The 23,892-nt window shown below is 44.9% G+C and overlaps 2 protein-coding genes across 2 annotated transcripts; one reads left to right on the top strand and one right to left on the bottom strand.

The window, feature by feature from the left end:
* The first annotated feature begins 471 nt into the window (after positions 1–471).
* cdc42l (cell division cycle 42, like) lies at positions 472–8,807 on the top strand. The gene is made up of 6 exons (XM_018732028.2): positions 472–560; positions 1,760–1,864; positions 2,348–2,420; positions 3,547–3,656; positions 3,899–4,096; positions 7,947–8,807. Exons 2-6 carry the CDS (start codon positions 1,760–1,762, stop codon positions 8,034–8,036), a joined length of 576 nt encoding a protein of 191 aa, XP_018587544.1. The 5' UTR covers positions 472–560; the 3' UTR covers positions 8,037–8,807.
* Positions 8,808–8,897: 90 nt separating this feature from the next.
* On the bottom strand, positions 8,898–18,405 carry wnt4b (wingless-type MMTV integration site family, member 4b). The gene is made up of 10 exons (XM_018732029.2): positions 18,298–18,405; positions 17,959–18,009; positions 16,087–16,383; positions 15,840–15,993; positions 13,517–13,601; positions 13,188–13,319; positions 11,805–11,947; positions 11,036–11,176; positions 10,307–10,469; positions 8,898–9,977 (listed from the first exon to the last, which is right to left on the bottom strand). The coding sequence occupies exons 3-10, from the start codon at positions 16,173–16,175 to the stop codon at positions 9,808–9,810; spliced, it is 1,077 nt and encodes a 358-aa protein (XP_018587545.1). The 5' UTR covers positions 16,176–16,383; positions 17,959–18,009; positions 18,298–18,405; the 3' UTR covers positions 8,898–9,807.
* Positions 18,406–23,892: the final 5,487 nt, after the last annotated feature.

Raw genomic sequence — 23,892 nt, 5'->3', positions numbered from 1 at the left:
ATTTACTTCTTATTATTTATGTACATTTTTTTGTATTTCTACTACTATTTATACTCCCTCGTGTTTGTTTACTCTGTAAATATTTATTTATTCTGTAATTCTGTGTCAGATGTTTGTTGTATAAATACTGGAAGGATCAAGAACCACAGCAAATTACTTGTGTGCGGTTTGCACGCTTGGCCAATAAGACTCATTCTCATACAACATTCTAACTGTATAAATTCAGCCTTGATCGAGGGTACGTATTATAGTAGAAGGAGGGGGGTGCGCAGGAAATCTCCAGATTATAAAGTGGCAGCACTAACCACTACTTGTTAATCTCCTGTTTCTTCATAATATTACAGGTTGGAAAATAATATATTTATAAAGCCTTGTACACTAATGTGGAAGAATGCAAAAGTTGCGTAACTGGGCCAGACAGACACGAAACAACTCGGTCATATTGGTTTCCAGAAGCGCCGCCGCTCCCTCACCCACCCTTCTCCTTTGCCGTCATGCCATGACGTCAGAGCGGCGCATGTAAACCCGGATGTAACCAACGCCTAATTTCGATAGAAACGGTAAGTCTCTGGCAATCTAGTATCTCATTTTCTGCAGTAAAATAAATAATTACAGCACTGCAACAAAGTTATATACCACTGCTTAGAACCTATAGACAACAGCAGTGAGTTGTATTGCTCGGTTATTTTTCAATTTCTTAGTAAAAAAGTGTTAGAGGGGACTTCGGTTCTGTCAGAACTCAGGACCTCAGGATTAGCCAGCCGTAGCCAGGAGGAAGTTTTCGCAACTCTTCTCAGAAGTTTCATTTGGAATATTTCTGTTGTATGCGTCGTAACATATACCGACTGGTTAAATATAGTTGTAACGTGTGTGTTTACTTGTGACCCAGCTGAGCTCGCCTAGGGCGGCTTCTAAAATAAGGGAAAGACGCCGCTACGCGTTCGTTAGCTTAGCGGGTGTGCTGGGCCAACAACAATTCAGGGTTCGTTTTCGCTCCCCAGCCGTGTCGATACCAGAATTTTCCATTGAAGAAGGATATCATAGTTAATAGTTGTTGTCGAGGACTAGTAGTAGTTAGTTTTTGTGGCAGCGGCTCTCTTCTCTTCTTTGTAATGCGGAAGTCACACAGATTAGTCAGTCAGCAGATTTTTTTTTTTCTTTTTTTGTTGTTCGGGTTACTGAAAAGTGATTTTGTGTGTGTTTTAAACAGTGTTGTTAGTTAGAAATCCCCTCCGCTGTAGCCTTGACTAGTAAGTTAGTGCTTCTGAAAAAAGTTGGCGCTGTCTCTCTGCTTTCTTCCTGTCAGTGACGAGCTTAGCGGTCACTTTCACTTCAAGCTGCTCAGTTTTAATTTTAAGAGAAGTTTTAAAACAGTAACTGTACACATTTTCAGCTCTCGTGGATTTGTTATTAAAGTTTTTTTATGATCAATTAATTTTCATTCATTCATTTTTTTCTTTTTTTTGGTAAAGTCTAAGTTTGTACTGACTATCTATCTTCAGCCTCAGCTGGTATTTCATTTACATTTTTAATAATTTGTACATCAAGGAATTGCACCTTGGAGCTGGCAGCTGTCATTCTAGAGTACCAGCAAGATTCTGGAACATGGCTGCTGCCATTTTGTGTGATTTCATGTCGTCCTATTCTAGTATGGAGTTTGCTGTATTCACAAAGGAAGGAGCACTCGTATACAGTGCCACCACAAACCCATCTGAATTCTTCTCTTCCTGTTGTCTTTCCTGCCGTCTTCTCTCTGCAGATGCAAACTATAAAGTGCGTGGTGGTGGGGGATGGTGCTGTGGGCAAGACCTGCCTGCTGATTTCCTACACAACCAACAAGTTCCCCTCTGAATATGTTCCTACGGTGAGGAGTTGCAAAGATGCTGCATGACTAGGGCCGTCACTGAACATAAATATTCAGAATGGTTTTTAAAAAATACTTTCAGTTTGAATTGTCATATTCAGACACTTTCATTATGTAAAGCTGGTTTCCCTAGCGTTTGTTTCTCAAAATTATTACATAAATAGCAGCAATTTATCAAAATGGTCATTACTGTAGATCATTTTTATGTTTCCCCTCCAGTGGACTGGTAGTTGGTCACTTTAGTAAAATCAAGTATTATGTAAATAAACATAGATGGGATTTTTGTTGAGGGAGACCATAAAAAATGTGCCATGCTTTGGAGAGAGGTAGCCCTGCTGCTAGTAATGAGAAATTATAATTGTATGGGATGGCTCAAGTCATCTTTATAGGAATGGGTTTTCTAATATTTTACAGTGTTGGAGCTTCAAGGGTATGAGGTAAAAATACAACTTTGTTGTTAATGTCTTTCTTGTATTTATTCAGGTGTTTGATAACTATGCTGTGACAGTGATGATCGGAGGGGAGCCCTACACCCTGGGACTGTTTGACACTGCAGGTAAGAACTAGTCTTTTAAATGTACTTTATCTTCAGTAAGTTCGAAATGAGACCCACTGCTAATAGATACATAAAAAAAAAAAATCTTTGGTTTTCACTGTTAGTGTTCATAATTCGTAGGGTATGCTGGTTCTGTTTCAGGTGACCTGTTGTTTACACCAGCTTTGCTTAGGATTTTGATTCAGTGCTTTGCATGATGAAATCCTGAGTGTGTTAAGAAATTGATAAATTTTTTGGAAGGACGTGAAACCAGACAAAAATTTTGAAAACAGCATGTGTGTCTGTGTGTGTTCCCTTTATTTGGCGTTTGTGGAAGTAAAACAGAACCCTGTAAATTTCTGTTTTAATAAGCTATAGTTTCTTTGGTCCTTTAGTAATTTGTTGTTCTAATGCTGAGAACTATTGAGCACTCGCTAATGAATTTAAAAAATTGTTCATGTCACAGAGCATTTGGAAACAGCTTTATATTCACTGTTTGTTCTTTTCTATTTACACCAATTTAGTTTAACTCTGGCAGTAGATAACAAAGAGGCTTAGGGTTGTTAACCCTGTAATCTGAAGTTTGCAGGTTTGAATCCAACCCCTACTACAATACCCTCCAGTAGTATCTCCCTGAATTACTGCAGGAAGAAAACCCTGCTATATATATATGAACAGTTGTATATTGCTATGTAAAAAGGTCTCATCTTATGAACAAAGAAAATTAAAAATGTTGCTGAGTTGTCATAGTGTAGCAGGTAAGGATGTGGAATTGTTTCCTGAACGTTACTGGTTCATATCTCAGTCCCTCTCGATACTGTAGTACAGCTCAAGTCCTTAAAGTCATCCATTAGTGTAAATATGTCAAATACTGTCAAATTGCTTTGAATTAAAAACATCAAATAAGCAATGAATTGGACATATGGATACTCAGTAGTCATTTATGCCACATGTATATAATATTTGGTGAAAATCTCAATCAAGGTTGGAGCTCAACAGGAACATCCATCCATCCATTTCACTAGCCTCTTAGCAGGAACGTGAAGCAGCATGTTTTGCAGCCTGTGAAGCCCTCTGATCTACAGTGTAATATCTCGTCAGCATATCGGTATAGTCCGGTTTAACATGTTTCCCATGTTTATGTTAGGTCAAGAAGACTATGATAGGCTTCGTCCTCTCAGCTACCCTCAGACAGATGTCTTCCTTGTCTGTTTCTCTGTGGTGTCTCCTTCTTCTTTTGAGAACGTTCGTGAGAAGGTTAGTCATTTGCAGACCTCTTGCTTTTTGTTAGCTGTATGCATTTGTTCTTGGGGCCCCCGCAGCATATACATGTCTGTGCTTCATTATTGCCATCTGCACTGTTAAGTGTTTATGGGTGTATTGAGGATGGATCAGACTCCACTGACAAATTATGTTATGGGAATATACTGACTTACATTGCTGTCCGTGTCAAAGAATGCACTCTTAACATCTGTGTGTTTGCCCACCCCTACCCCCAGTGGGTACCTGAGATCTCTCACCATTGCCCTCGCACCCCCTTCCTGCTTGTGGGCACCCAAGTGGACCTGCGGGATGACAGTAACACAGTGGAGAAGTTGGCCAAGAATAAGCAACGGCCCCTTTCTCCAGAGAGCGGCGAGAAGCTTGCCCGGGATTTGCGAGCTGTCAAGTATGTGGAGTGCTCCGCCCTCACACAGGTACAAACTCGTTTCCCTGTTGTGCGCATGTTACTGGGTAATGACTGCATTGTACTAGTAAGGTCACCCTAAAGCTGGTATATATTTAATAAAAGTTTTAGTATCTAAATTGATACTTCTACAGTGTTTGCTAAATATAAGTGATAGGTTTGTGAAAAATACCATGTTTAAGTTAACATAAAAGTATTGCAGTTAATTTTCACTGATGTTCACAAATCAAAGTGGTTAATTTAGAATTCATTTCAGTAAAGGTCCACAGGAGATTGACTTGCAAAATCAATAGTTATCCCTGAGAAACGTCCATTCAGGTTGAGTTTGGCTTTCATTTAGTATGCCTGCTATAGCATGAGGCATTTATGAAGGCCTAATTTGGTTTTTGTGTGCCTCCTGATGCTTAAGTGGTGCCAGACGATTACATTTATTCATTTTGCATATGCTTTTCTTTAAAGCCAAGTGCAATGATTAGTATTTAGCTGACACCTTCATCCAAGGTAGTTTGCAGTGCTAGGTACCCTGCACGAAACTCCCTGCAATTACTCCATTCACACCAGTTTATTCAGTACAGCAATGTTATACACATTTACACACACCATGGGCAATTTACAGTCACCCGTTTACCTGAAACACGTGTCTTTAGACTGAGGGAGGAAACCCACGCTTTAAGTGTACGCTATGTATTGGTTACAAAAGAGCCGAAGGAGTGCAGGTAGACAGCCATACGGTACTACTACTAGTACTAATAATAAAAGCCATATGATGTTAAGTAATTCATGAAGAGGTACTGCTTTATGTTGTATTGTGGTGATGATGAACATGCCATTGAGTTGACCCAAACTCATAATGGGCACTCTAGTGGTTTACAAGGCACCAGAGGAACGGAAGTGGTTTGCCAGTTCCGCCTTCTGTACACGCCTGAGAGGTGCAAATGTGGGGAGAAAGATTCAAGCTCTACACACTCTGAGTAGGACTTGAACTCCATGCTGGCCGAGCTGCCCAGGAGCTGTGGTGCACTGACTTAACCTGTTGTGCCACTGCATCTCCTGTGTTTTGTTAACTAATGTTTAACTACTGTAAGCATTAGTTGTCATAACACTAAGTAATTGTGTATTTTAATGAAGTTGGGGTGATGTAGCACAAATGTGAGTCAGTTTTGAGTCTCAGGAACACATAAAATGTTTTACTGTTGAATGGTAATTACGCCTTCCAGTTATGAGAATTCTTCTTACTAAGGGTTTTTCAGGAATACATTACTTCATGAGGTCGGGGTAGACTGCACTGCCAAATAACTTGCATAATAGCTGCTCATCTGTCTCTTCAGCACAGACGGAGCAAAACTCCAAGTATGAAAAAATAATCATTAATTAAGAAGTGAGTTTGCTATGGGGTTAATTTGTTCATTTGTTATCCTAAAAAGCAAGAAAGCACTATGAAGCTCTCACAGTTGGCCACATGCATTTTAAAGTAACAAAAGCGTAACCTGAAAAAACAAAATAGGACAGTACCTTCTGTCTAATAGTATATAGTTATGGTTTCATACTGCTTTACTGACACCTTCACACTTTTCCTTGCCTACATAATTTAAGTTTTGGCTTTGCTGACTGGCTTCACTGGCAATTTTGCATGCATACCCCATTTCTAAATTGAATTGTATAGTAAAATCAAATGTGATGTGTCACAGCTTAGTAATTTTGTGAATACTGTTCTGTTTGCAGTGTTAGAACAGTCATAAGTCATGTTGGTACAACAGGAGGATCCAAGATGGCTGCCGTGGTGGCCATGTTTTGCTTATCAACTTACTTCTGAAAATTATTATGGAACTCATTACAAAGAACAGTTTGAATGATGCAAAATAGTAAAACTCAAGTGCTGGAGAAGAGGAAATTTGATTTATTCAGAGGCAGGAGGCATACTATTTTCAATTGACCATGATGATCATGATTTTGCACATGCAGTGTCAGTGTTCGTGATTTCTTTTAATTTTTTTAAACGTGTATACTGGGTAAACAAACAACATTGAAAACGATAACACTGTTAAAAATAAAAAATGTTGTGGTTATACTGTAAATGCATTCAGTTGTAGCAAATATTTAAAATGACAACCTCACTTGTAGAGTTTAATTTTTCCAGATTGCAATGAATAAATTCATGTCGATCTGCCAGTTCTGGAGAAGATTTTCTTTTTTTTTTTGGAAAAACCTCTGGCAAACAGCCAGTGTGCATTCAGTTTTAGTACTTTTGCATCCGTGTATTTTAAATATGTGGTTAGGTAAAATTTGAAATTAGTTTGTAAGTTTGCCACTGGCAGTTCAGTGTATAGAGAAGTTGGTGTGTACGTGCAATCCCTTGTGTAGTTTGCATGGTATTTAAAGCATACTTCAAGAATATTCAGTGAATAATTACTTTTAAATATGTTGATAATTCATTGGCTTTTGCTGAGCTTTTACTTTGCCCTCACTGATGTCAGACAGGCAGTGGTATAATATGGGTGTGTAACTTGACACATTTCTGCAAACCAAATTAAATATCATTAAGTAGCTAGTAGTAGGTACTGGACACTTGTGAACAGTCAGAACTGAGCATAAGAATCCACAAAATGACAGTTTTGACTATTTTTGTGTGCTTTGTCTTTCTGTCAAAATATACTTTTTTCCCTGCTGCCTTAACATGATGTATTTTCCCATGTTTCTAGAATCAAATGCTTATTCCCCCCCCGCAAGTTATACTATGTTTATGGAATTGCTATTGCAGGTCAGAGTCACAAACACGAATCCAGGTATTGACTCTCTTCTTAATGGAGTCTGATAGTTTGGCAGTTAATTCCTTATCCTGTCATAGAAACCATGGGGGCAGTTGGTAGTGTAGTGGTTAGAGCTCCTGACTTTGGGCCCAAAAGTCGCAGGTTCAAATTTTACATCTGCCTGTAGTAACCTTAAGCACGGTACTTGCCTTAATCCCTCCAGTAAAATTACCCAGCTGTAGAAATGGGTAAACAGTTATAGGTAGATGAACATTGTAAGTTGCATTGGAGAAAAGCATCAGCTAAATAAATAAATGTAAATTTAGAAAAGCACGAGGACTTTCCTTCCAAATTTAGCAAGCGCTAAACTCCTCTGAATGCATTTGCGGCCTGTCCCAGAAGCATAGGCTGTGAGGCAGGGTAGATCTAGGATAGGATGCCAGTTCATTGAATGGTTATTTATGGTTCTTGTTCAAATGTTGTGTGAAGGTGTTAAAAAATGTATATGGTGGAGTTATGTAGTGCTTGAGCAAATTTGTTCCTAAGCCCAACATGATCTCATGTGTAAATTTTTGTAAACTCTGTACCTTAGCTAATAGTTTGCAAGGCTCCATATCCAAATTGTTTTATTTGCTTGTATAGTGCCACCATGTGGCTGATCTGGTTAAGAATGTGTGTTCTTTCAGCTTTGACCTAAGAAAAAACCTTTAAATTTTCTTGATAGAAAAAAACGAAATTGTTTTAGGGGATTCATATATTCCACCAGTTTTATAGTTAAATGCTTTATAGTAAAGTGTTTATGGAAGTTCATGTGGCATTTGCGCTTATTACAGGGAGTTTGTAAATTGTAGTCGAAGAATGTAGCAATGCTTTTTTACCATGAGGAAGGTAGCTTGCAGTGCTCTATGAATTTCCCTAATAGGAAATGCCATATATTCCCATAATGTTCCTCTCTTGCATTTTGTCACTACAGTACAGTTTGCTTAATGGCCAAGAAAGTGCATGACAATGTCCATTGTACCCGGTTTGCAATGTATTGTATTTACACGCTGTGTACAGTGAGTATATGTGAGAAAGATGTTGACCCCCGCTTCCTGTGTTCTTGTCATTCAGCGGGGCCTGAAGAACGTGTTTGACGAAGCCATCCTGGCAGCACTGGAGCCCCCCGAGACCAAGCCCAAGAAGCGCTGTGCTCTGCTATAGAGACAGAGACACCAAGTATGAGGAGAAATCCAGAGGGGAGACCAACAGCCCAGAGGGCAGGAAGGGGGGCTGAGGAGGAACAAAGGGGGGGGCATCAAAGAGCGAGAAAGTTGTTAAATGCCAATGTAAGACATCCACACATGTATTCATACACTGTGCCTTCAGCAGAGCGATAAGGACAGGGGCTGACGGGGGCATCTGCACTTATCCCTAATTTGTGGTCTCTTTTCATTTATGAGTTTTGCCATTTTGGCACAGTGGTTAGGAGGGAGAGAGAAACCAGACTGGAGGAGGTGGTGGAAGAATGGTTTGGTTGGTTAATAAAGGACCAGAATTTGGTGAACTGTAATAGTGTACTGTAGATAAGCTGATGGGGTACATTTCCCTCTGCCTCCTGCTTCCTCGAGAGAAATTCAAAGTTAATTTTAATCTCAGTCTGCTGCCCACTGCAGTTGATGAGAGAACTGAATTTATATTTTTCTTTGTTTTTGAGTATGATGTATAAAATTATGAATATTATATTTTTGCTCTGGGGGATTTATAGAGGCTAAACAATTTGAAACTTGAGTTTTTTTTATTTTATGATTTTTTTTTTTTTCCTAGTCTTTGTGTTTTAGAATACCATTTGGTTGTGCTTCATTAATATAACAATTTTGTCATGTTATTTTAGATAACTAATCTTAATTGTAGTAATAACAAAAATGGCATAATTAGTAATTTTCTGGGTGTTTATAATCAGATTTGTAATAAAATTGGTTTAACTGACAAAAAGGTGTTTGTTCAGTGCAACTAATTACAAAATTCATTTTTGCAATTCACATATATCATGAAGTACATTTGTGCAGTGTATGGTTTTCGTCTAGCCTCCTGTGGTTTTATTTGTTGTACCTGTCTGGTAAAAATGGCCACAGCAGTAATGCACAGAAACCTATAAATGTTATAAACATTTGAGGAGAAAAGGGCAATACCTTTATCATTTGTACACTAAGACCAGTTTAAAGTGTGCCTTTCCTCTGGATATTATGTCTTTGGAGAATACTGAGCACCTGCAGGAAACCCATGGCAACATGAAGAGAACAGACAACACTGGACTTGAATGTATGCCCAAGAGACTGGCGTTACAAGGTGACAGCAGTAGTTGGGCCCTGGGTCTTTCTTGATTATGTTTATGTATAATAATTAGGACACAACTGATGAGTGTTGTGAAAATTGTTTATTTCAACAAATAAATACTGAAATTGAAACTAATACTTCACGTCCCACATATACTTAATGTAGCTGTATCTACATAGCTGTAAATGATGGTGCGATGAAATGCACGCTAATCTGGGGCTAATTTAAAATCTGCAGTGTAGTTATGCAAATGCTTCACAGTCTGAGGTGAATAAATACACATTGGCAGATAGGTGCAATGAGTGGTGCATACAAAAAACAAATAGTGACATAGATTTGTATCTAGTTTTTAGGTTTAAAGTAATGTATTAAGAGCTATGGATTTAGCTGGAATATATGTGTATGTAAACATTCTTAGTGTCAGTCTATGGTTAATTTCCTATTTTCAGCTGTGAAGCGTTGTTTGTCAGTTATGAGGAAATGTCTTTATATAAAGAATATGTGCATTTAAAGTGTTACTCTTCAGTTCCCCCCCCCAGTAGTGAAGTCTGAGCAAAATATGACTGCTTCAGCGTCCCTTTGTTGTGTGTCCTCTTGTTTTCGGAGCACAGGTTGCATGATCTTCAGTGCACGTAAACAACTGCTTCCTCCTTCCGTTTTATTCTTTGCAGGTGTGGATGAGCACAGTGTTCTTGCACTGCTGGCAGCGGACTGAGCAGCACCAGGAGAACTTGCAGGAGCAGCGCTGCACCACCTCAGCTCGGCCTGCTCTGAACCCAGGCCCACAGCACAACAGCTCGCACCCATCTGGGGCCAGCCGGGAAGTGCCTGTGTACAGATGCACCAACAGATGATCAGGGCTAGACTTCGTGCTAATTTCACAAACATATTTTGCAGCTTCATCAGCTTGCAGTTGGCAGTGGGATTGAATCCCTTGGGTGGGTTTGTAGTCTTTTCTGTAAAGTTCTAGTGAACACCCTGGTTACTTTTGAAACCTATTTCCAGACCAGCATTTAACCACTTGTTGCAGCCATTCTGTGAAACACCTCTGACAGCTCATATAAATGGAAAAGTTCATTGCACGGGTTCTATGTCTGACTTGGTTCATAGCCAGTAAAGTGAAGGACTGTGTAAATGTACAAGCAGCACGTACTCACCATTACAGCGCCGGCCAGCGGTACCTGGGATTCCGTTGTCGGGGTCCAAGCTGCAAAAGTCTGGGGAAGCGGCAAGGTACACCAGGTCACGGGCTGCTGGGGGCTTCACTTGAGGATCCCGGGGCAGGAGGGCTGTCCTTGAGCCCACCCGAGACAGACGTACCTGGGGAAATCCATACGAATGAGTGAATGAGGGTGATAGTTCCTTGTAAGGAAGCACACAGATGTGCTGTTTTTCATTCAGTCATCACATTAGCCTATCTGATTCAACTTCAGGAAATTGGCTTTGATACAGTATTCACATTTATTAATTTAGCTGACACCTTTCTCCAAAGCAGCTTAATATGGCAAACTACCAACCTAAGCTGATTTAACCTCTTATACAGTTGGGTAATTTTTACCGGAGCAGCTCAGTAGTATCTTGCTCAAGGGTAATACAGCTGGAGATCAATGTTGATGATGCAACTTCAGAATCTGAAAGTGGCAGCTTGAACCACTACGCTATGTGCTGGATCTGGAAGGCTGTTGTGTGCGATTCTGTTGAACGGATACTGATTCAAAGTCATGTCGGAATTCTGAAAGCTGAGGGACGTGGCTGATGGGGACACTTTTCTAATTTCAGGCAGCAGTTCAAAATGCCCTCCTCCGGCTGGCCCCCTGAATTCTACTGACAGCTTTCGAGTGATGTGTCTGCCACAGATACATCCCTGTCTTTCGGCAGCCCCCTACCTCAGTGGCCCCGTCAAAGCGTTCCTTCAGCACGGCCCCCACACGCCGGAATGGTGGCATCACCTTCCAGCAGGTTCGGAGCTCACACGAGCCAGATACCCCGTGGCACTTGCACTCTACCTGCATGTTGTGCAGAATTGCCTAGATGGGGAGAGAGAAGAAATGGTGAAGCATGAACAGTAAACTTGCATTTAATGAGCAGTTATACTTGCAGAATCTGTTTGCAGCACCTCATTATTTAACTGGCATCACGGGAATGCACTTTTGGGAAGTGCAAGGCAGAGCACCACAACACAAACACATGCTAAGGGTCATGTTTTTTCGATGGAAAAACGAATATTTAGGGAAAACACATTGTATTTTCTATGAGAGTGACTGAAACGGCTTGTCCTGAGCAGGGTCACGGCAAGCCGGCGCCTAACCCGGCAACACAGGGCTCAAGGCTGGAGGGGGAGGGGCCACACCCAGGACAGAACGCCAGTCCCTCGTAAGGCACCCCAAGTTGGACTTGAACCCTAGATACACCAGGGTGCAGGCACAGGCCAAACCCGCTACACCATTGTGCGCCCTGGCTAAATGAATACATGTAAATGTAAATATAAAATTCGCATGGTTCTGCAAAACCCTGGACCCATTTGCTAAGCAACTCTGCCATGTGTCTTTACTGAGATTAAATGTACTGGGTCAAGCGGTTCAGAAGATGTGTGTGTGTGTGATTGTATGAATTTAAGAGTTAATGGAACCGTTATAAAAGATGCTCGCAACGCACCTTCCTTCCAGCCTCATTGTTATGGATATTCATTAGTGGACGCCCTGATGACATCCCCTTGGCACGTTCTGGCTCATCGACAAATGTCTGGGAAAATGCCACTCCGTAGGACAGGTTGTCTGAGCACCCTGACCACTGAAAACCTGAGAGAGGACAGAGGGAGAGAAGAGTTTGTTTGTACAGTGTGTGTACACAAGACAGTGGCATTATTACAACTCTTTCAACATAAGAGAAAAGCAACATGTTCTAAAAGGCAGACGAGGAAGTAAACGGGTGTAAGTGCAAAATGTGACAAAAGGTTAGCAACACTTTTTTCATTGCTTTGCTGATAATTTCATCCAAAGCAATTTTTAGTATTAAACCCATTCATAAGGTTGAGTATTATAACAAGACTAGCTCAGAGTAAGTACCTTGCTCAAGTGTACTACAGCAGTGGCACAAGCGGAATATGGCCAGACACACTTCAGGTTACTAGTCAGTACTCCTAATCCTTATACTGCATGTTATAAATTGTGTAAACTATAATCTTTTAAATGCAAAAGATGAGGAACCAGGGGGGGTCTGGGCCTACTTCTATTATGGAATCCCGTCTTCCATCTCGCCCTCCATCAAACCTCTCCAGCTGATACAGAACGCGGCTATACAAGCTGTGTTTGACCTTTCAAAGCATCCCCATGTATCTCCTCAACTCTCTCCACTGACTTCCTGTAGCTGCTTATATCAACTTCAAGACTGATTACGGCCTGAAAACCATCATACCTACAGGACCTGATCGTTCGCAACACCGCAGCCAGACTGCTACACTGCACCTCTGACCGTTTGGTGGCCCGACGCACAAAAGGTCCAAAATCAAAAGCCTGGAGGTTTTCAGTTCTGCCTCCACTGTGCTGGAACGGTCTCCCCCTCTCACTCAGAACTGCTGAATCCCTCTTAATGTTTAAGAAGCGTCTCAAAACACATCTCTTTCAGACATTAATTCCACATCTATTTTTAAATTTTGTACTCTAGCAATTCCACACACAGCCACCCTTTTACTATATGCAGGTTTAAACGATGACATCAGACCAACGGACTGTATTTTAACAATCTTGTCTGTATTTATAGCTCTGTCTGTCGGGGAAATGCACTTTTGTTTTCTCTGAGTTGTACGTCACTTTGGAGCAAAGTGTCACCTACATGAATAAATGAAAATAAAAAAATCAGCATCTTAGGGTCTAAACTTATCCTGCTTCTACTAGCATGCTGTTATTGGTGTTTTTAATGATGTGTGGATGACAAAATGGAACACAGGAGACCCTTGTGAACACAGCTGCCTTTGTTTACTGCCTTTCTCGCCACAGAGAGAAGCAGGAGAAAGATCTGGGAGTCAGACTCCAGACTCACCCTCCGGACTGACTCCTCTGACCTTCCTGTCACAGCCGCACCTCTCCAGTTCCCCCCGGCTGCAGCCCCGTGTCACCGCGACAGCCACCGCGGCCGAGGACAGGGCGTGCACAAAGGCTGCCTCTCGTGTGCCTAGGCGGCAGTGAAGCAACAAATTTCGCTCACCGCTCTGATTAATAGCAGAGCGCAATCATTGTCACGATTTCTTACTTTCAAATGACCGATGCATCGCATTGCCATAGTAACAGCTACACAGAAATGGGGCAGCGTAGTAGCTGTGATCAGTGAAGGGGATGGAAAACTGTGGAAGCCTGTGTGATGAAGCCCACCTTGGGTCATGACTTTTCCAAACATGTTGACTCCACGAGGGGTGGTGGAGCAGTTCCACCGTCGATTACGGAACTGGTGCTGGCACTGGTCACGCATTGCATTGCGCAGCAGCAGCAGCAGCCATTTCCAAAGACAAAGTTGAGAAAAAATTTTTAATAATGTGTGTATGTATGTTTCCATGCAACCACAAAAATAAACATGGAATACACAGACCTGTGAGCATGGCTGCGCCTGCGGCGAGGACAACCGAGGTACCAAACTCCCTTTTTTTTGGCTTCATGTTACATTGCAGTTACTACAAGGCATTTTAATAGCCATAACCGAACATAACACTGAGTGAAAAAAACTGATTGATTTCCAGGACCTGATTCTGGCGGTGCTGTTTATTTTCCTGTACTCTCACTGGAAATGGCAGGAAGGTGTTTTCCTCATATGTGCATGTGATCGAAATGCTTTTTGTATATGTGTGTTGCAGAGAAATACCCTGAGGCTACAGAAACTCTGAAGTAGGATCCCGAGCAGCTGGCGGTTCCTTGGCTGGAGTTAGATGGGTTCACGGAGCCAAGTTAAGCGGGCCGACGTAGAGTGGGCATCATTTGCCGATCACAGAATACGGAGAGAGCCTATCAACCACCTGGACCACTGCTGCTTCTGCATGGTGAATATATCAAAGCACAACCAGTCGGCAGATAAAAAGCTATCATGGATCCAAATATACCATCTTCTAGCGCCCCAGTGGCTCACAATAAAGACTTAACCACAGTTGCTCCTGTTGATGAAGAGGCTGAGGAAAGTGATGAAGAAACAAAAAGATGATGATAACTGGGAAGGATAAGATGCTGGTCTTCGCAGACAGCCACATTTTCGAAATCGAAAGGAATTAGACAATTCAGCGAAAGACCTGGATCTTACCAAAGCCGAAACAGAGCTACGAATGCCACGCTCGAAAGCGCGGAATTTGTCGGATCCATTCTCCAGACAAGACATGTAGCGTATGCTAAATTTTAAATGGTTTCTGAGTCTTTGTGCTACTCTACTGGTGTATCTGCACTGTTTCATGGAAATTGGTATGAAGCATAGGCCAGAAGAATGGTGTCTCTTCATTGGGAGCTCATCAAGGAGTCTAGAGGAAGTGCTGCTTCACACTTCAATATGCGTCCACCCATTCCTGACGGTCACTGTGCGCACCTTGAAGAGGATTACCGGAACGAAAAGATGTTGTTTCAAAAGGTGCGATGAATACAAGCAAGGTGTTTGGGGAGATTTCGAGATGTTACGATTTCTTCTGCGACTGAAAGGTGGCGATACGAAGCACAGTTGTTTCTCGCGTCTGTGGGACGGTGGAGACGTCGCTTATCGCTACAGCAGAAGAGACTGGCCGCCGAGGCACAAAGTGCGGCCTCGTGCTCTTGACGTGAAGTACCGTTCCCTGTCGCTGGGGGATAAAATCTTGCTTCCGCTGCACGTCAAGTCGAGACTAATCAAGCAGTTTGGTGTCAGCGTTGAATCGCAATGACGAATCATTTCGGAAAATACGTTCAATGTTTCCGATGCTAAAGTGACCGGAGGCACATCTTGGTCCCCAGGTCAAACGGATTCCGGTGTCACGGAAGACACAGCGACCGCTGCTAAAGATCTCGAAACACATTGCCTTCAGAGGAATATAGTTAGTGATGTCCTAGGAAATAGCAAAGCGGAAAACCAGAAAGATCGGAAGGATCTGGCTGAAGAATTGATGGACAGCTACAGAGGTTTCAGATACAGAATGTCACCCAACCTCCGCTATTTGCGCTCTCATTTTGGATTTTTTCGAGCAAAAGTCAAGAGTTGGAATATTCACATCAGGATTTTCAAGCAATGGAAAGAAGAGTTTGGGGAAGATGGGACGGCAATGATGGGGGACGGCATCTGGGTCTTGGCAATGACTCTAGTCACATGGCAAAAACTTTCTTCTAAAGCAGACTTTTGGAGATGAAAATTTGGTTCTGGAGGATGGACTTCGTCTAAGAAGAATCAGAAGCGCTTGTTTCCGCGTTGTATGTTTACTGCACGTTTCGCTCTCATCTGCACGCGGAGACTTACTAATATGGTGAATCCGTGTCGCGGGAGAATTTTCATTCATCGTTTTGCGTTTGCATTTCGATGCTACGAAAACCTAAAGCGATTTTTGGAATCAGCCGGGCAAATTTTTTGAAGGATCATAAAAAAATGCAGCCAGACACAAGTTTGGCAAAGAATCGGTCACAGAGTAACATGAGAGGCCCCACGGTTTTTCCGAGAGACGCTTGAGGAAGAGGGAGAGCAACACCTTCTCCTTCTCACCTCCTCTATGACCATCTCGGCAGCCCTACGTACAGACTCCATCACCTCTCCCCTGGCCCTGCAGACCCCCACCTGGCCCACGGTCAGGCCGCGCAGCTTCCCGCAGGGGGCGGTGCCGGACACGGGGCGAGAGCGAGGCATCCTCGCTATCGAGCTGCGGACACACAGCGGAGGGAGAGTCGGCTGGAGCAGACGGCGGAGCGCAATGACCCGTGCGCGCAAACTGGGGTGAGACGCGGTCACTTACAGCCAGTTGGTTGCCATGGTGGGGTGGATTGCCCATAGCAACAGCAGGAGGAGTTGTCCCGTGAGGTTCACGGTAGAGACAGCTGGCATCAGACTGTCTTGTCTGTCTGTCCGTCTTTATTTCGGTCCGTCTTTTTAATATCTCTCGATGTCCGTGTCAGAATGCGGCAGCCTGACTGGCAGCCTGTTGGTATGTATTAGCCTCACTCAGAGTTCTTTGGCTTCTTCCTGCATCTGTCAACTTCAGAGAATCTGCTTGGTTCTGTTTCAGTCATGTGGGGAGGATCCCCTCATGTCTCTAGATCGGGGGGGGGGGGGAGAAAAAACTATAATTTCTGTTACATCTATGGTTATTCATTTAACTGACACTGTTCAGCTATTTACAATTATTTTCCCATTTATACAGGTGGGTAATTTTACTTGGAGCAATTTAGGGTAAGTACCTTGCTCAGTGGTTGGATTGAACCTGCAACCGTTGGATCCACAGGCAGTAGCTCTAACTACCATGCTACCAGCTAGCCCAAAAAAAAAAATTTTTATTTCACTTATTCATTTAGCTGATGCTTTTCTCCTAAGCAACTTACACCATTAGTGTACCTACAGTTATCTAGCTGGGTAATGTTAGTAGAGTAATTCAGGGTAAGTACCTTGCTCAAGGGTATTACAGCCAGAGGTGGGGATCAAACCTGTGACCTTCAGGTCCGAAGGCAGTAGCATGAACCACTTCACTACCAACTATCCCCCACCTCTAGATCTTCTGATGTAATTATAAATAATTATAATAAGTGTTACCATCACCATTCCAGCAATTACAGCATTTCCCCATCATATAATTATCTACTAAACTGTATTAATGGTAGATTATTCTCTAAAACAACTTCCCTCTAATCTTGTTTTACAGGATTGTACTATTTTGATCCAAACTTGTATTTTAAATAATGCACCAATTTATGCCATTTTATGTAACGTATTATGAATTCGTTAGAAATTCACCAGGAAAAACAACTATGAAAAAAAAAAACATACTGAACATGTACATTATATCTATATGTTTTTGGAATCACGCTTCGGTTTTAATCTATTGTCCAAACTATTCCAAAGGCTGAGACATTTATGAATAAATAGTGGTGCATTCTGAATAGCGACATTCCTGCACTGCGTGGTATCACAGACAAGATGTATGGATACAGCGTAGGCGCTGATTTTGGAAAGTATTTGAAGTAATTGAGCATTATATTTATGTACAAACAGCAGGGGGTGCTCTTTTATTTGATGTGCCCTAAAATTGGGAGAAACAAGTAGTCAGTGAACCTGAGACATTTACAGTATTTGCTTAGCAGACACTTTTCTCCAAAGCAGCTTACAATGGATACTATGTGGTGTTATCAGCCCACACACCTTATTCACCGCGGTGACTTACACTGCTAGATACACTACTTACACTGGGTCACTCATCCATACATCAGTGGAACATACTCTCTCTGTCACTCACACACTATGGGAGAACCTGAACAGCATGTCTTTGGAGTGTGGGAGGAAACCAGAGCACCCAAAGACATGCACTGCTAGATACACCACTTACACTGGGTCATTCATCCATACATCAGTGGAACACACTCACTCTCTCACTCACACACTATGGGGGAACCTGAACAGCATGTCTTTGGAGTGTGGGAGGAAACCAGAGCACCCAGAGGAAGCCCACACAGACATGGGGAGAACATGCAAACTCCACACAGATAGAGCACGGATCAAACCCACATTCTCTCACACCACCCAGACACTGTGAGACATCAGTGCTACTCGCTGTGCCACCACACCACCCCTAGACAATTGGACTGATGTTATAGGTCATAACCGAAAAATCACTCACCATATTGGGGTGCAGTTCTGTCCAGAAAACTTCTCAGAAACACATCTAATACTGAAAAATAAAATGAAAACCGCTCTAAGTAGTTACATCTGAAACATGTCGCTCAAATCCAATTTGCAGTGGTATAAATTGTCCAGAAGTCTTAAAATCAAAAGATCTTCTGTCGATTTCTCTCTTATGGTTGTAATATTCGAGGTATAACTTAGAGAGACTAAAATGAACTTTTCCTATATTGCCCTGTCTCCTTCAACATTCATCTCACGGCACCGTTTCGGTTACGTTTTTCTGTCGCGGGAAACGAAGACGGCGAAAAAGACGCTAAAATTTTCTCGCTCGTACCGGGAAGAGTTCGACTTCATACGTTCCTTGAAACGCTCCCAAATCTTAAAGCAGACACCTGCTCATTTAAAGGCAGCTCGAGACATCATCCCGCATATTTAATCTCAAATCCTCCGCGGTTCAGAAGGGAAAAAAATATGAAGAGCGTCGATAATTCCGATCGGTTTCAAAGTTCCTTCGCCCTCGTGCCGCGGGGAGACGGAAAAATCGAGACGGCGGCCGAGGGTCCGCCGGGGAGAGGGAACGAGGAGCGAGGAGGAAGACGGGTTATAAAGCAGCCGAGCGCTGGGAGGGAGTGATATAGGGTGACAGGTGAGGGAGGGCGCCGCCGTGGTGAAACGACACCTCGTTTACACTGACACCAAGAGATGGCCGCGCTTCGATGCCCGGGGTTTGCACAAGTCATAAAGGGTGACTCGCGGAATCTCAGCGCCCTTGTTTATGGTCGAACCCGGCGCTTTGTGTCCCTGCGCTCGAGCTGCGGGCAACGGGAGCACAAAGCTCCAGAGGATGATGTCATGCGGACAGAGCAGGTACTCACGAAAGGCCACGGGGGACGTCGTCACCCTTTCGCCGGCGGCGACGGAGCAGAACTATGTCCTTTTTTTCAGTCGTGACTTATGAATGAATCTGATGTATGGTGTGTGCCACCCCCCCCCCCCGACCCCCCACCCCCGGTGACACCAACATGTGCGTACGTCTCCGTGCGTCACTTACCTAATGTTTGATTTTCCCAAACTTTGTTGCTCCTTTTACGAGTCCCCCCCCCCCCCCCACATCCCTTGCTCCCTCTCTCCTTCTCTCTCTTCGGCTCCTTCTCGGCATTGTCTCGGAAGAAGGGGTGACATTTAGACAGGGAGGGGAAAACACTGACGACAAATATTGGAACTGAAGGGGATAAATCACCGGGAGATAGCGGGGGGAGAAAGGGACGGCGAGGCAGGTGGGAGGCGGACGAGCGTAGGGACGTGCGGAGCGGGGTCTCCCGGCCTACGAGTCGGTGGGAACTGAGAGCGGGTGAAATAAGGTTTGAGGTAGCGGAGAAAACACGGGCGTGATTGAGACGCTAAATTAGAGCTGCGAGAAAAGAGAGGCGATTGCACACATATAAAGGAATGACATTTCACTTTTGGGGTTTCCCCGATGTTTTCGTCTCTCCTGGCCAGGAACGTGGGGCCTCGCCTGAGGTTTCCCTCAATTTCCTCCGCCTCCCTGAAATATGGTTAATCTCCCATAAACACGACCCCGGTGACCTCTGACGTTGGCGACGCTCCTCCACCTCCGGCCGTTTGGTGGTACCACGCGCGAGAGCTCCGGAATCGAAATCCTGAAGGTGATCAGTTCTGGCTCCAGTGTGGCGGAATGAGTTCCCTCTCTCCCTCAGAACTGCTTAATCCCTGTTAACAATCCAGAAAGTAAAGGTCTCAAAGCACATCGCCTTCAAGAGCCATTACGCTCCCGATCTCCTATCTGTGCCATAAACTTTAACTGCATTAGATTAAAAAAAAAAAAAAGAATTGGTCCCAATCAATTATATGTGCAGCTACTCATGTAATGTATGCTAGTAAAACGGTAAAATAGGACTAATCGACTGTACTTCGAGAATCATGTGTCTGCGCTTGCACGTCTCCATCTGCTGGTGAAATGCACTTGTCTTTGCTCTCAGACGCGCGTCGCTTGGGGGAAACACGTCGGCAAAATGACTGATGCACGGATGAGAGACCCAGTGTAGGTAGTGTATCTAGCAGTGTAAGTCTTTGGGTGCTCTGGTTTCCTCCCACACTCCAAAGACATGCTGTTCAGGTTCACCCACAGTGTGTGAGTGACAGAGAGAGAGAGTGTGTTCCACTGATGTATGGATGAGTGACCCAGTGTAAGTAGTGTATCTAGCAGTGTAAGTCTTTGGGTGCTCTGGTTTCCTCCCACACTCCAAAGACATGCTGTTCAGGTTCACCCACAGTGTGTGAGTGACAGAGAGAGAGAGTGTGTTCCAGTGATGTATGGATGAGTGACCCCTTGTAAGTAGTGTAAGTCACCTTGGTGAATAAGGTGTGTGGGCTGGTAACACTACGTAGAGTTCGTTGGAAGTCGCTTTGGAGAAAAGTGTCGGATAAATAAATAAATGTAAATGCAATTGTTGCTCTTCACAATAATCCAAGTCGTCGTCTAACACAGACAGCCTCCCTAAATACCTTAGAGTTTTACCACCGTACTTTGTTGCCGTGCATTGCTCAGTAGGGAACGTAAGTGGATGCCCTCTGCACTTTTCAACAGTCACTTTCCGAGAAGAGCGTAGCACAGCGCTGGTACAGCTTGTGCAGCACTACAGTTTATTCGCAGGAGCAATTACTCATGTGGGATTCACCTTTTATTTTCTACTAATTGAGCACAAACTTTTGCTGCGGTGACGCACTCGTCTAAGGGTCATGTCGCGAGACAAGGTGCCAGTCAATTTATGAAACGCTCAGTTTGCATTATGCAAGAGCACAAAAATGCATAACCCCACGTTAAGGAGTTAGAGGGAGTATGAATTATTGATGAATGTATGATGTTAGCAGGGTACGGTGGTGCAGCAGGTTAGGCCAGGGCCTCCTGTGTGGGGGGGGTCTGGGGTTCGAGCCCCGCTTGGGATGCCTTGCAATGGACGGGCGTCCCACCCGTGGTGCGTCCCCTCCCCCTCCAGCCTTGCACCCTGCTTTGCTGGGTTAGGCTCTGGTTTGCTGAGATTGTGTGCGATGTTAACATTTTGTCTCTCGTGTTCATCCTCCAGCAGGAACGCGCATCTTGCGGAACCCCGAAGTGAGCGACGGAGACTTGTGAGCGACCCGTAAGGGACGTGTCTCGCGTCTGAGAGTCTAGTCCAAATACCACGTGACTCTCACCGAGATCATTTTCGTTGACCGGTTTTGCAGATAAATACTTGTACCGGTTTGTCCTCATCCTGGGACGTCCGCTCGCCCATCATGCCGCGCAGTGCCCTACCACGGTACTCCTCTGGCCGATACCGTTTTCGATGCCGAAGCTGCACTTTCCCTCGGAGAGCCATAACTCTCCTCGCCCGGACTCGCCGCCAGGGCTCGGGTCGCGCTCTAACCTCTCTCCGTCCCCCTTTCGGCGCACGGGCCGTATTAATCCTCTGCGCTCGGTTTGTGTCGGTGACGTCTTCCCCCGTATCCCCCGGCAACCACGGCAACGAGTGCCCGATACCCTGACCGCGGCGCCTCCGTTACACTCGCCTCCCCACCCCTTTGCCCTTCTCTCATAAATAACACGCTCCCTGCGGGTGTCTTTCCCAGCGCGAGGCGCCCGCCCTCGGAGTACGGAGCACGAACTTGGTTAGCAACGTCATATTCCCTGCACAGATTGCCCGGCGCCCGGGAAGCGGGTGCGCCGACGGCGTTGGCCGTGTCTCCCTTTGTCGAAATGATGCCGCGCCTCTACGGCGGAGCGCGTTCCGCACCGTGCGCCGCAGTTACGTAAAGCGAACGACTAGGCGCGCCCGTGCGTTTATGCATCTTCGCGTCTGCGAGTCACGGCCGAGCGTGCCGATTATTATTGGATGGCCGGTTGACCTCATTCTAAGATGGTTGCCCTTGGTTACCGTGGATGTCTGGGGACGTATTATGGGATGCAAGCTTGACCCCTCCCGTCGTCTTTGCCTCTCTCGGGACACGGCATTTTTGACATAAAAGTCAAATCCCTCGCTCACCGTCGCCATCGCGCGCGCAGCGAGGACGGGCGGCGGAAACGACATGTCCTTCGGACACGCGAACGCCGCTCGCATTTTCGTCTGCCTTTATTACCGTTTCTACCAGGATGCAGTTTGTAGGATCTTCTTTGTGTTGTGGCAACATTTCCTAGAATGGGGCGCCGGACGAAAGGCCGAAACAGCACGGGCGCCGGCAGGCGGTGACTAGCGGCGTCGAAGTGTATCCGCGCCGTACTGTACTTTCTCTCTTTTTACACCACCGCACACCCCACTGTACCGCACCGCCGTGTGCCGGGTTCTAGGCGCCGCGGGTCGTACGCGCCGGAGTTGGCGCGCCGTGCGTTCGGCCGAGCCGACAGCGGCTCCGGCCGTACCCAAGGAGGAACACGCGAGCGCTTCCATTCACTGGAGATTTTTGGCCCAAAGCTGTGGGCTCTCCTGTCTACTGTACCGACACATAGACAGTGCGGTGGGGAGGGTGAATTAGCACTCCTATTATCACCGAACGGCATTGGGGGGGGGGGGAGGGGAGCAGCACTGAGTATTATGGGATGCGACTGTGTTGTTAGGCGTGCGTGGGGGAGGGGTGCAGAAAAACCTGGAGAGTATTATGGTCTGGCCTAGGCCTGTGTTGCCGTGGCACCTGTGTATGTATGTAGCTGTCTGCATATTATGGGATGCCCATCCTAAGGTATGATATAAGAGAGGGCAATGCCGAAAGAGAGAGAGCGGAGTCCGAAAATATCTCGAGCGGCCACCGCAGTGCGTTGACAAGGAGGAGTGGAGTCGTTCGCCCTTAATGGACAATACGGCTCCGCTCCGACATCCGAAATAGGGAATCTCTATCGTTTTTTTTTTTTTTTTTAACCTTCCGCGCAGGGAACGGCAAATCTCTCGGCCCGGTCGCGTACACGCGAACGGCAGCGACAAAAAAAAAAAGGAAATTAAAAAAATGAAACGTTTCACCACAATTGTTTCCTTAGCGTGCGATCCTCACGCTTCCAGCGTCCTTAAGAAACTTTATTCGAAAAATACATTTGCACGGTCATTCTGGGATGTCTGGAACGGAGGTGAGACAATTTTACAGTGTCTTCGGACCGCCATGGTAACCTGACCCCCACCCAACAACCGGCCCCCAAACCCCCGACCGCAAACCCCCCACGCCACCAGCATCCCCATCCCCACCCCCACCCCCAGCGCTTATATCTACAACAGCCGGCCTCACATGGTTATTATGGGCTGTAGTTTCTTCTTACAGAGAAATATTATTATGGGATGTTTAGTGACTCTGTGTTGGGGGTGGTGGGTGGTGGGGGGGATCACCATGACAACCACCCCCTTCTTCCTCCTGATTGGTGATTATGGGATGCCGCCACCCCCACCCCCTAATCTCCATGGCGACCGAGCGAGAGAAAGAAAGAAGGCGAGAGAGCGTGCTCCATTTCCGTTGCTCTTTGCACAGGAACAGAGGCCTATCGTATGAAAATGAGCAGCCCACAAAATGTAGACAGCGGGACAAAGGGAGTTGTGGGGGGGGGAGACAAAGGACAGCAGAAGATATGTCAAATAAGACTTTGCTGAGTCAGACTTTGGTACATAGCTGCTCCGAAACAAAGGGGGATATCGAGATGAGCGGAACAAGAAATTGAGTATGAAACAGGGAGAAGCAGAGAGCAAAGGGCAATGCTAGGGAAACGTTTTTATAACGTGAGCGATTATTTCGTCGCTTTTCGATCCGACAAACCGCGCAACATCGTAAACTGCGCGAGAACGAGACGATAACCGATCCAACAACCTGCCACCTGCTCGTCTCCAGCGTCGGTAACACGTAGCCGCTGGCGGATGCCGTTTCCTCGAGAAAAACCGAACGAACGAAGGGGCCGCGG

The sequence above is a fragment of the Scleropages formosus genome, chromosome 18 (assembly GCF_900964775.1).
Source record: "Scleropages formosus chromosome 18, fSclFor1.1, whole genome shotgun sequence".
NCBI classification, from domain to species: Eukaryota; Metazoa; Chordata; class Actinopteri; order Osteoglossiformes; family Osteoglossidae; genus Scleropages; species Scleropages formosus.
This window is presented reverse-complemented; position numbering and strand designations above follow the sequence as displayed.

Bases quoted from the DNA above. Each gene is read 5' to 3' on its own strand.
- cdc42l (XM_018732028.2), top strand. From the start codon at position 1,760: ATGCAAACTATAAAGTGCGTGGTGGTGGGGGATGGTGCTGTGGGCAAG. The intron at 2,421-3,546 runs GTAAGAACTAGT...TGTTTATGTTAG, and splicing joins GGGACTGTTTGACACTGCAG to GTCAAGAAGACTATGATAGG. The intron at 4,097-7,946 runs GTACAAACTCGT...CTTGTCATTCAG, and splicing joins AGTGCTCCGCCCTCACACAG to CGGGGCCTGAAGAACGTGTT.
- wnt4b (XM_018732029.2), bottom strand. From the start codon at position 16,175: ATGCCAGCTGTCTCTACCGTGAACCTCACGGGACAACTCCTCCTGCTG. The intron at 10,470-11,035 runs GTAGGGGGCTGC...GGATTTCCCCAG, and splicing joins GCTTTGACGGGGCCACTGAG to GTACGTCTGTCTCGGGTGGG. The intron at 9,978-10,306 runs GTGAGTACGTGC...ATCTGTACACAG, and splicing joins CGCTGGCCGGCGCTGTAATG to GCACTTCCCGGCTGGCCCCA.